The sequence below is a fragment of the Apteryx mantelli genome, chromosome 24, assembly GCF_036417845.1.
Source record: "Apteryx mantelli isolate bAptMan1 chromosome 24, bAptMan1.hap1, whole genome shotgun sequence".
Lineage (NCBI taxonomy): Eukaryota > Metazoa > Chordata > Aves > Apterygiformes > Apterygidae > Apteryx > Apteryx mantelli.
The window spans coordinates 673,852-686,005 of NC_090001.1; the positions used below are offsets into that span (position 1 = coordinate 673,852).

A 12,154-nucleotide genomic window follows, 5' to 3' on the forward strand; every position below is an offset into this window, starting at 1 on the left:
ATCTTGTTGTCCCTAACTCAGTGTTGCACACCCCCACCCTCACACTGCCCCCACAGAGAGGCCTGAGCAAAGTGTGAGGCAAGGGATCACCCCACCCATGGGCTGGGTGTCACTGCTTGGCCATGTTGTATGATAAAACACATCAAGGGTGACTTGGCATCACAGCCACCTGCACATTTCCTTTGCCTACCTGCAATCAGGGCCTACAACTTTCTGCTCTAATCAGCCCCTAGGGAGGCTCTCTGAGTAATGGCCCTCAGGGGGACCCATTAATGCTCCTAGAAGCTTTGGGATTGGCTTCTGAATTCAACTTCTTGAGAGGTTTGTTCAGTCTCCTCTCATAATCTGACATTCATGGACTCAGCACCAAATACACCCGAGGGTCATTAAAATGCAAAAAGCCCTAACAAGCCCTGTCTATCCCCATAATTTCCTTCAGTCCTTCAGTTCTTGTGTGGCTAATTGGAGAGGTTTCAGGAGTGTATTTTAAAGACGAATTTTTCAAAGAGCATCTAAAACAAAAGAGAAAGAATTTCTGCTTGTAAGGTTTTCTTTACTTTTCAGCTTACAGAATAAGTGATAGCCACATTCGCCAACTCGTAGTGACTCAGAGGGTCTCGTAAGGAATCCTGATGTGTGAGAAAAGCAGTATTTTGGACAGGAGACATGTACAAACAGCCTTGCTCCTCGCCTCCCCAGCCCTGCCATTTCTCTCATCAGCCACTAGGGACCTACCTCACTCTTGTTAAAATCGAAGCTTTCTTCCACTCACATCTGTAGCAGAATGGTACAGCCTCTATGCACCAATTCCCACCTGCTTTCCTTCGAGAACTAGCTGCAAATAGACACAGAAGGCTTTTTATTATTGGGATCCAGCAAAAGTAAAAGATGATGGAGTTGAATGAAAAACAAAATAAACTCCTAAACTGTGTTTCAAGTCCAGGCTGCCTCCAGGGAGGCGCACTTTCCACAAGGGATAGCCTTAGTAGAAATGTTTTAGACAGATTGATGGGAAAGGATAGAGGAAAAACCCAGTTAAGGCATTGTCTAAAAGACAACTAGCCTCCTGAAAGACGAGGCAAGCTTTACACTCCCTGAAGCTCAGAGCAGCACCTAGAGAGTGAGCAGAGGTGTCTGAATGAATGAAGAGAAAGGAGAGAAGGAAAAGTGGAAAGCAAGGGAAAGTGCCTATGTCCAGACAGTCTGCTGCAAAGATGACTTTAGAAATGGTCAATTTAATCAGGAGGTGGGGAAATATGTGAAAGCTTACTGAGATTAAATCCATAGCATAACAGACAAAGCAGTGGTACACCAGCTTGAGGGGTAGATGAAAATTTATTCTCCTGAGATTCACAACCTTCCTGACAATTTCCATTATTTCATCATGGGAAAAGATGGACATTTTTATTACAGTGAGTCAGTCTCCAAATCCAATCCCCACTGACTAATCAATTTGGCAGACAGGGTTTGTGCCTGTTGGGAAAAGGGATGAATTCAAATATTTGTGTACAAATGACGATCACAGGCAGAATGCCCAAAGCACAAGTGTTGCCCGAGGTAAATTGGAAATCCCTTGAGGGGAGAGAGGGGCAGCTTATTGCTGCTGAAGTAGTAGCAGTTGAACCAGTTTCTTCAGGGCGTCCTTGAGCTCCTTGTTCCTCATGCTGTAGATGAGAGGGTTCACTGCTGGAGGCACCACTGCGTACAGAACAGTCACCACCAGATCCAGAATTGGGGAGGAAAAGGAGGGGGGCTTCAGGTAGGCAATCATGACAGTGATGACAAAGAGGGAGACCACGGCCAGGTGAGGGAGGCACATGGAGAAGGCTTTGTGCCGGCCCTGCTCAGAGGGGATCCTCAGCACAACTGTGAAGATCTGCACATAGGACAGCACAATGAAAACAAAACACCCAAAGAATAAACAGGCACTAACCACCACAAGCCCAAGTTCCCTGAGGTAGGTGTCTGCGCAGGAGAGCTTGAGGATCTGGGGGATTTCACAGAAGAACTGCTCCAGGACATTGCCTTGGCAGAGTGGTATGGAAAATGTGTTAGCAGTGTGCAGGAGACCATAGAGAAAACCAGTGCTCCAGGCAGCTGCTGCCATCTTGACACAAGCTCTGCTGCTCATGATGGTCCCATAGTGCAGGGGTTTGCAGATGGCCACATAGCGGTCATAGGCCATGACAGTGAGAACAGAATACTCAGTTGAGATGAGAAAGTAAAAATGATAAACCTGTGCAGCACATCCCCAGTAGGAAATGGCCCTGGTGTTGCTCAGGGAATTGGCCATGGATTTGGGGACAGTGGTGGAGATGGTGCCAAGGTCGAGGAGGGATAGGTTGAGGAGGAAGAAGTACATGGGGGTGTGGAGGCGGTGGTCGCAGGCTACGGCTGTGATGATGAGGCCATTGCCCAGGAGGGCAGCCAGGTAGATGCCCAGGAAGAGCCAGAAGTGCAAGAGCTGCAGCTGCCGTGTATCTGCAAATGCCAGGAGGAGGAACTCTTTGAAGGAGCTGCTGTTGGACATTTGCTGATCATGGGCATGGGGGCCTGTGCAAAGAGGAAAAGACAGGGACAAATTAGAGCAATCTTTTGCGAGACAAACCCTTTGCCTTTCTCATTGAACCGCCCACTTTTCCTCTCTCCTTCACCTTCGTTCAACTCCCTGGCTCGAGCTCCGCTTTGTGCTGGCTGAGTGTGCCATGCAGAGCAGGGGCCTCTGCTAACGATTTCCAGAGGAGTCAGTGCTGCTCTGCTGGGGGGTGTAAATGGAGGAAGGTGACTAACATTTCCAGTTCTTTGGTGGGGATAGGAGGGGTTTGGGCTCCATGAGATGACCTAAGGACACTCAGTCCGGTGACCCAGTGGGAATTTTCTCTGTTTACCAGAAAGAGAGAGGAATATAGCACTTGGACCAACCAATAAACCCCTATAATGGAAGAAGGCTCGGGGGAGATGGGCAAGGGGCATGTGCCCATGAAGCTCAGGGGATAAGGTAGGGTGTCACTGACCACAGCTGTTGCACAGAAAGCTGACTTTATCTCAACGCAAAGGGGACCATGACTGGAGGGTAACTGTGGTTTTAGAAAAACAGCTGTCATTTGAGTGGCTCAAGTGACTACACCCCAACTGAGTGGATCAGCTGGTGTCAATATTTTCCCCTGAGTCCATCAAAAGAGTGTGAATGTCTCCCTCAGTTAGCCAGACCAGCATGGTGGGTGAGTGTATTCATGGCTCAGCCCAACACAGAGTATAAAAACTGAACGACTAACAAAAGAATCTGCAAGAGAGCAATGGGTTTGAGCTGCTTTCATCCCATGTCTTCCTTTCCGGTGACTGGGGGTGCCCAGCGTTGTGATGGTGAGCACAGGATAGAGACCAGTAATGGGGATCACACTGGTATTGTGATCGAACTGATACTGCAATTGCTCTATTTTGCTAAGTGTAACTCACACTTGTATTGTGATTTCGGGATATTGCTGTGTCACTCCACTAAATCAAAAGTCCGGTGTAACGTAAAATATCTTCAAGGAAGTAAATGTTGATATTAAACATTACACTGCACTTGTGTGGAATACCTAAAAGAACCTGGCCAGGAAGGATTGGACTCTGACAAGCTCTCCTGCCAGCTGTCTTGGAAAGGGAAGATTCTTGTGAGGCATTCACCTCCCCCAGCCTTGCCCTCCTGAACAGAGGTGTTTGTATCTGAAGCAGCCACACCAGCTCCCATTCCAGCAAGGCAGGGAGACTGTCACATGAAGGCAGCGGGTGCCCGACCCTTTCTGGATGTAACCGTTCCAATGCGATAGACCCTCTCCTCACACCAATATACCATCTGCTCATCAGCAGAGACACAGGGGACTGGCTCAGAGGAAGGTGTCTGCGTCAGAGGGACTGACCATCACTTGCCCAAATCCTTCCTCCCATGGCGATTCTCTTTGCAGTTCCCTCTCATTCCCTGCCCATCTCGCTGCCTGGAACTCTCCCTGCTGGCAGCTCCTTCTCTATCCCAATGTCTTTTCCCTGACGGTGCTCACAGACCCCATCCCACCCTCTGCATGCTCAGTTCTGCCCAACAGAAACCTACCGGGACAGGGCGCTGGGCAGAGGCATTGCTGTGCTCAAAGGTCCTGAGGAGCAGGTCAGAAAATCCCTGACAAGGCCATAAAAGTGATGCTGGTGCTGTATGTAGGATCTCAGTTCCTTGCCAAAGCAGAAAACACTTTCCTGTTTTTTCCCCCTCCCCAAATTAGCAAACTGAAAGCATACAGCCTAGAAGGAAAGCTCCTTCCCTTTCAAGTAGCCCCTGCTTTGACTTTCCTTTTGAAAAGTGCACTCCAGAAATATCCTCAGGGTGAGCTGGAGCTGTGAGCAGCCCTGACCCACGCACCACCCTCTCCACAGCACACTCAACCTGCCCTGTCAGGCTCTCTCCTCCCACCCAGAGCTTCTCCCCACAGCGCTGTGGGGAGTTTGCTGGGCAGGCTGAGTGCTGACCCTCGCAGGCAGCAGACTCACTGCCGGGGCACACAGCACCCTGGGGGGCAGGAACACTGCTCGGAATGACAGCCCCAGCTAGACCTCTGGCACACCTTGGCTTCACACCCATGCAGCTCTCCCTGGCAGAAGGCAGCAGGACACCCTGTCCCTGGCATGCTGTGGCAGGGAATCCCCTCCTGCACTCTGGAGAAGCCAGGAGAGCGAGCCTCAAGAAAACTCTCCGTTGTGGGCTGGGTTTAGAAGACCCCTCCAGCAACAGCAGTAGCATTGCCCTGCAGCCAGAGGCTTACCGTGCAAAGGGCTGTGAAGATTCCTCCCACAAGGAGCTCTCCTCTGGCCTCACACTCCACACTCCCTTTCACTTCTCTCTGCCTTCCCTCATGGATGTCAGCAAGAGCAGGCAGTGCCCAGAGCCCTGCTGCTCTTGACAGGGGAGCTGCTCCTGCAAGGAGTTGTCTCCCAGCAGTGCTGCCACGTTGCCAGGAGCTCTCTCCGTCCCAGGAGCCTGCCTCTGCTCAGCAACAGTGGTCCAGCTGAAGGCGTGAATTTCTCTCTCCCTTGTGCTTCCTCCTCCTGGGACACGGTCACTGAAGTAGACTGAAAGAATCACCTATGGGCCTTTTCTAAAGAGTGGAGAGAATCCCATTCCAGCATTGCAATTTGTCTCATCAGAGGATGGTCATCTAGGACACATGGAAATGTCCCACTCTGGGAGACCCTATTCCCATCTCTTAACTAGGCAGGACACCTAGGAAAGGGGCAAGAGGGGATTCCAATGATCCATGGCTCAGGTATTGCTTCAGACGCGTCAATCTGTGCTTCTCACGCTGGTTTAGAAGCCCCTGGGATGGAGTGGGATTCAGAGCCCTTCTGTGCACTCCACAAACACACAGGAGGTGCGATTCCCCTTTCACAATCTGGACTGTGCACTACAAAGATGCTGGCATGCGAGCTCCCTCTCTAAGCTCCCATGATAATCACTGGAGAGGGAGGGGAGTAGCCAGCTGCCCACACACAAACACGTGGTGACATCTGAAGCGAGAGAGGTGGTGCAAGGCATTTGCCAGTGTCTGCTGGCTCTCATGGAGCAACCGTGAGACCCACATCCTTCTAGAGCATTAGGTGGTGGCCAGGTGGAGAATCTCCTTGGCCATTGGAAATGACACGAGATGCCTAATACTGCCAGAGCTCCACACATTCAGAGGCTGAGGCATAAGCAGATCCCTACACTGCAAGCAGTTCATGTCATTCAGGGCAGGCACTAGATTCCATGATGCCTGGTGTGTCAAACACAACCATATGTCTCCAGCACATACCGCATGGGACCTGCCCGTGTCCAAACAACTGAATCCCACTTCTGTCTTTAGGTGAAGTCCATCCCCTCTACATCCAAGTGTGCACCATAGAGCTGCACATCACACCAAGGGCTCTACTCATGTCCCTGCATGCTTAACAGCTTCTAGCTCTCCTCTCCCTGAGCCTCTTCCCACTCCCACATGATATGAACTGGGACTGTGCTAATGATGTCTACAGGGTTGATAGATGGCAGGCTGTGCAGGCCCAAGAACTTTCTCAGGGGCACCTTCTCCTTCCTGGACATTGATTCACCTCCATCAAAGGCTCCAAGGTGCTGCAGAGGCAGCTCAGGCAGCAAACACCTCTCCTGCCATTCCTGCACAGCCCAGCTCTGTTTCTCCCTGGCCTTGTGCACTGTAGGCCTTGCTCTCTTAGCGGGAACCTCCTTTCACCACTACATATGTTTCACCAGACTGGAGTGCTCTGATGGCATGCTACAAGCTCTTCAGCAGGGACTGTTAGGGCAGATGACGGGGGCGATGCCCTCTGTGTAAAGGGGCACCTGGGATTTGTGGAGCTCTTCCAAGGGAAGGACAAGGTGCTGGATGGGAAAAGGTGAGTGATCACTGGAGTAAGGGTGACCTTGCGATGGGAGTTACAGTTCACCCGATCAGGGCAAGGAAGTGGACGCAGGCTCCTTTAAGCAAGCTGAGGAAGTCTGTGGCACACAGGGCCTGCTGCTTATGGAGGGACTTTAATCCCCCTGGCATGCAGTGGAAGGGCAAAGCGCAGGGTGAAAGCAGTCCAGGAGGTTTCTGCAGGGTGTCACGGACACCTTCTTAGCACAGCTGCCAGATGGGCTAAGAAGGGCGACGCTCTCCTGCATCTGCTACTCACAAACAAGGAAGAACTGATCAGGGAGGTGATCATCAGTGGAAACGCTGGCTGCAGGGACCATGAAATAGTGGAGTGCCACATCCTGAAGGCAGGGAGGAAGGAGAGCAGCAGAGTACAGACTCGGGACTTCAGAGGAGCAGACTTTGGCCTCTTTGAGGACTGCTGGGGGATCCCATGGGAGGCAGCTCTGAAGGGCACAGGAGCTCAGGAAAGACAGCAGGCCATTAAGAACCATATCCTGGGGTGCATCAGGAAGAGTGCTGCCAGCAGATCAAGGGAGGCGGTCTTCCCCCTCTTCTCAGGCCTGCTGAGGCCATGCCTGGAGTACTGTGTCCAGTTCTGGGCTCCCCAGTACAAGAGGGATGTGACACTACTGGAGCAAGTCCAGTGGGGGGATACAAAGATGATGAGGGGACTGGAGCATCTCTCTTATGAGGAAAGACTGAGAGAGCTGGGCCTCTTTAGCCTGGAGAAGAGAAGACTGAGAGGGGATCTTATGAAGGTATGCAAATATCTGAAGGGAGGGTGTCAAGAGGATGGGGCCAGACTCTTTTCAGTAGTGCCCAGCGACAGGACGCGAGGCAACTGGCACAAACTGAAACACAGACAGTTCCATCCGAACATGAGGAAAAACTTCTTCACTGTGAGGGTGACAGAGCACTGGAACAGGTTGCCCAGAGAGGCTGTGGAGTCTCCTTCTCCGGAGATATTCAAAACACGCCTGGACTCAATGCTGTGCAACGTGCTCTAGGTGACCCTGCTTGAGCAGGAGGGTTGGACTAGATGATCTCCAGAGGTTCCTTCCAACCTCAACCATTCTGTAATTCTGTGATTCTGTGAACAGCACCCACCAAGCGCAAAGATGGTCCATACCAATACTCAGTAAAACCAGTAGACATCTCAGCACAACAGCTGGACTAAACAGTGTATTGTTGTCAGGCAAAGTAGGGTTGCTGTTCAGGAAGCCAAAGCTCCCCTAGGATAGACAGTTGCAAAGGGACGTCAAGGTGTTGCAAAGGAGTGATGCACTTCACTCATAAGAGGGAAGCAGCGCTATGGTTACTGCGGTAAGTAGTGACTGAACAAAGTTCAATCGTAAATAAATGATTTAATGAGGTTCGATTGGCAAGGTTCACTCAGTTATTTACTGCATGAAGGACAGGGTCAGATGCATGCTTAACGGAGACGCTCCTATTGAGTTACAAGGTTCAGAAAGGACCCCCTTTCTTTCTAAACTCCTCCTCAGAGGAGCCTGAGGGCGGGTGGATCCAGTCCTAGTCTCAGACTTGGTCAGCGGTTGAAGTCTAAGGGATTATGTGCACAATTAATCAGAGATATAACTCAGCAAAGTTTCGTGAAGTTTGCAAAAGTTCAGCCTGCTATACATCACTTACCAAGGATCTGTCATGGGTCAGGAATGTCTCAACCTCGAGGAGGAACCTTGAGAGGCTTCCCTGCTCAAGAGGAGGTTCTGCAGTGCAGCCCGATGCCGTGAAGGAGAGCTCAGTGGACTCTGGGCTGCCCCCTAGTTATGGGGGTCGGGTGGAGATGATTGACTCATAGTCATATTTGCATGCTAGTCTGGCCTTAGTTGGCGCATGCTCAATTAGCCCCTGCCTACATGCTGTTTACAGGAAGGTCAGGTTGAGGGGGAGAGAGCACATCAGTGGGGCGGGGGGAAAGGAGCACACCGTCACAGCACGTTTGCACTTTCATGGCACATCATATCTATCTTAAGCACTGCACACCAAGAAACCTTCCTGAGGACTTTGAATAGCAAAGAGCCTGCTTTGGTGCCCAGAGGAGGAAGGCTCTCTCCTCTCCCATGGTGTCCTACATCCTGCTTCTCCAAAAAGAGGGACCCACAGGAGAAACCAGCCTTGAGGCTCACCAAAGCATCTCAACGTGTGGCCATGCTTTGTGCTGTTTCAACCCACTTGACTTTGAGCCTGGTTTTGAAAAATGCCAAGCCCCAAACCAACCCACAAACCCCAGATTCCTGCATGGATCTGCCTAGTGCAGCGACCTGCTAGTGCAGGGGCGCAGAAGTGACCTCTTTTGTTCCCCATTTTAGGAATTTCACTGCCTTTGGCAACATCTGCAGATGTTCCTCAAGGAGTTATCAGAAAATTCTGGAAAATACCTGGGGTGGAGGGAGGTGACTGCTTTCCAGGACATGAGGGGAAATCTCTCTGCTCTCTCCCGGCTCTGCCATCTCCATGGCAGTGACCTACCAAGCCCCCAGATGACACGAACTGAGGTCACAGTGGGATGTGCTGCATCACAGGCAGGTCTTCTTGGTGGCATGGCTGGTGGCCCTCACTTCCTTGTGAGGCCCAGGTGCTGCTGGGCACTGCTCATGCAATACCCACAGCTGCCCTTCGTAGTGGGTCCATGGCAAGGAGAGGGGACAGGAGGCAGTGGGGCCGCATTGAGGGCCCCTCGCCAGCAGGCAGAAGAGCAGGAGCACATTGGAAAGGAGTTTGGGGTGATGAAACGGGAAGAGCATCCTTCCTCCATGGCTGGAGAGGCAAGCTGAGGGCAAGGGGACAAGCGACATGGAGGACTGCTGGATGGACACCATTACACAAACCACAGTTCCTTCTTCCCAATGCTCCTGCAGCTCTCCACTGAGGGTAAGGTCTTCAGGAGCAACTTCCCAAGGTGCCGCACAGAGACTGTTAACTGCAAAAACTGCTGTGGATCCTGGGCTGTGGCGGTGGCTGCACAGGGCTGGGGGCTGCCACAAAAGTCCTGCCTGAGGTTCCCCTCTGGCTCTATGGACAATGTGGCAGGCAGGACTCCTGGGTCCTGGCACTGGGGCTGCCATGAGCTCCAAGGCTTCTGTGGGGCCAGCTCCATGCCCTTGCGGGTGGAGGGATGGGGTGGGCAATCCATGGCCAGGTTTCCCTGGGAGTGGGTCCCCCTTTGGGGTCTGCCTCTGAGAGGAAAGGGGTCCTGGGTCCCAAAGGCTGGTGCCACCAGCACAGGCCCCAGCACTGCCCCCCCATGCCCCCACGGCCCCCAGGGCGCAGGGCAGCCAGCAGACCTGCAGGGCCCCTGCTGCAGAACCCAGCACCGCCGGGGCAGCAGCCGCGCCATGGGGCCCTGCATTGCTCAGCCACACAGTGCCACGCTGCTCCCAGGCCTCGCCGTGCCCTGGCCCCGCGCTGCTGCCCACAACATGGTGCCCGACTGTGGGGGAGGGGGCAGAGTGGGCCACCAGGGCAAGAGGGCCCAACGTTGCCATGGCACCGCCCCACTGCAGCCCTCCTATTGGCTGGAAGGAGCAGAGGGCGGGCATCAATTTCACTGATGGCTCTGTCAGCCAATTACCATCCAACATGGGAAGGGGAAAAAGACACCAAAGAGGGAAGTGAAGGAGGAGCGGGAGCAAAGCAGGCGAGAAGCGGGCAGGAGAGAGAACGGGTGCAAGTGGGTTTCGTGGGGGCTGCAGGCGTCTTCAACTGGTGGTGGGTGCCCTCCTGCCGGGGCAGGGGCAGCGGTGCTGGCGATGGGGCTGCTTTCCTGCAGGAGCTGCAGCAGGGGCTGGTGGGGCCGTGAGCAGGGAACAGAGCGACCTGGGCCAGAGCGGGGAGCTGCCCTGCAGCCAGATGTGGCAGCCTGCCGCGAGCAGCTGGGCCGGGGCGGCTCGGTGGGGTTTGGGGGCAGGAACCTTTGGCCCTGTGGTGGGTCTGGATCCATGTTAAAGCATTTCCCTGAGCTGCTGCTGTCAGCGCAGCCCCAGGTGCTGCTCAGAGCTGCGTTTGGGAGCTGCTGGGCAGAGTGTGAGCAGGATGCTGGTGTCCTGGTGAGGTGCCCTTCCCAGTGGTGTCTTCTGTTCTGAAAACGGCATTTCTGAGCCTCTCTGAGAGTGGCTGTCCCTGCATGTCATGCCGTACCTTAGTAGCTGTCTTTGCTCCAGGCCTCTTGCTTCTCCCCATGATCTGTGAGCCTGGCAGCAGTGTGAAGGGTGTTTCCAGAGCAGCTCTGTAAGTGTGAGCTGTTTTGCTTGTCAAGGGCCTTGAACACTGATGAAGGGCCAGTCCTCCCACTTGCTGTTGTTATTTCCATCCTCCTAGGTCAGGATGAAGAGTTGTTGAATTGTGGCTCTGATGGTTTCACCAGCCGAGATGCCCTGGCCTGAGTCCTTCCACGTGTCTCCAATTCTCAGGGCATAAAATAGGAGAATGCTTGTTGTCCTTGATGTGTAGAGGATTTGCTGAGTTTGTTCAGCATTGGGGAAGGAACCGGAGTTCTGAGTTGCTGGAAGGCTTCTGCCTCTGCCTGGGACTTGAGGCCCTGCTGTCTTCAGGTTCATGATTGCTGCTCCCAGGCAACCCTCCTGTTAGAAAATGTTGCCAAAAATTACTTTCAGGCCTTTTCGCAATTCCTAAGTATTATTGGCTATGTGTGGAGACTACCAAGGCAAAAGCTGCTCTTGTTTTGGGGTCATAACTGGTACCTGAGGGGTGTTTTGCTGCACTATGAGCATTGTGAAGCCACAAGGTGAATCAGGGAGGCCGTTCAGGAGCTGGCTCAGCCTCGGGGAGGGCAGGGGGAGCTGCAGGTGGCAACAGCCCCATGGTCATGGTGTGAGGTCACCACTGTCTGTGAGAGCTATGCCAGCAAATCACCAGTGTCAAATCAGTTCTTTGCAAGTAGCTGATAGGCCAGCAGGAGGCACATGGCTCAGCTGTTGATGGTGAGGTGACTTCTGCCTGAGTACCTGATAGTGGAGGTGGAGGAAGAAGGCTTGGCTGTTGCTTGTGAGGTCCCTTCTGACTGCTGACCTGATTGGGTAGCAGGAGCCATGTGGCTGGAGAGGTGATTGTGAGGTCATTTCTACCTGAGTGGTTGATAGGGCAGCAGCAGGTCCATGGCTGGGATCTGTGGACTTGAGATCATTTCTGCCTGAGCAGCTGATAAGCCAGGATTTGTCTCATGGCTGCGGAACTTGTAGTGAGGTAATTTCTGTCTTAGAGGCTTCTAGGCCAGTGACAGAGCCATGGCTGTGAAGGTGACTGTGAGGTCACGTCTTTCTGAATGGCTGCTAGGCCAGCAGCAGGCAGTTAGGCCTGTGTTGGGGGTATGGACCTGTGAGGTCACCTCTATGTGAGCAGCTGATAGGTGAGAAGACACATGGCTTGGCTGTTGGTGGTGAGGTCACTTCTGGGTTTGTTGCGTGTGCTCAGAGGAGGGATTGACCCCTGCAGAGCTCTACAGCAATACAGAAATGGAAGTAATTAATCACGCAGAAGTAGATGTTCCACATCGTCTGGCACAAATTTGATTCCACTCGGTCATCTTGAATTAGTACTGCTACATTTCAAATGTGGATGATGTTCTGTGGTGAACATGGACATGGAGTTGGACTCTCCACTTCTTGCGAAGCAGAAGCTTGCAGCCTCCTCCCAGTCAGCTAGGGAGTCCAAGTAGACTTTTGCAGCTGCTAAAT

The 12,154-nt window shown here is 52.8% G+C and overlaps 1 protein-coding gene across 1 annotated transcript; it reads right to left on the bottom strand.

Annotated features, from left to right (window-relative positions):
* Positions 1-1,627: 1,627 nt before the first annotated feature.
* On the bottom strand, positions 1,628-2,530 carry LOC136994150 (olfactory receptor 14J1-like; the record flags this gene model as incomplete). The annotated part of the gene is made up of 1 exon (XM_067310396.1): positions 1,628-2,530. A coding segment is annotated over exon 1 (903 nt), but the record flags the coding sequence as incomplete, so codon positions are not given.
* Between the last annotated feature and the right edge of the window lie 9,624 nt (positions 2,531-12,154).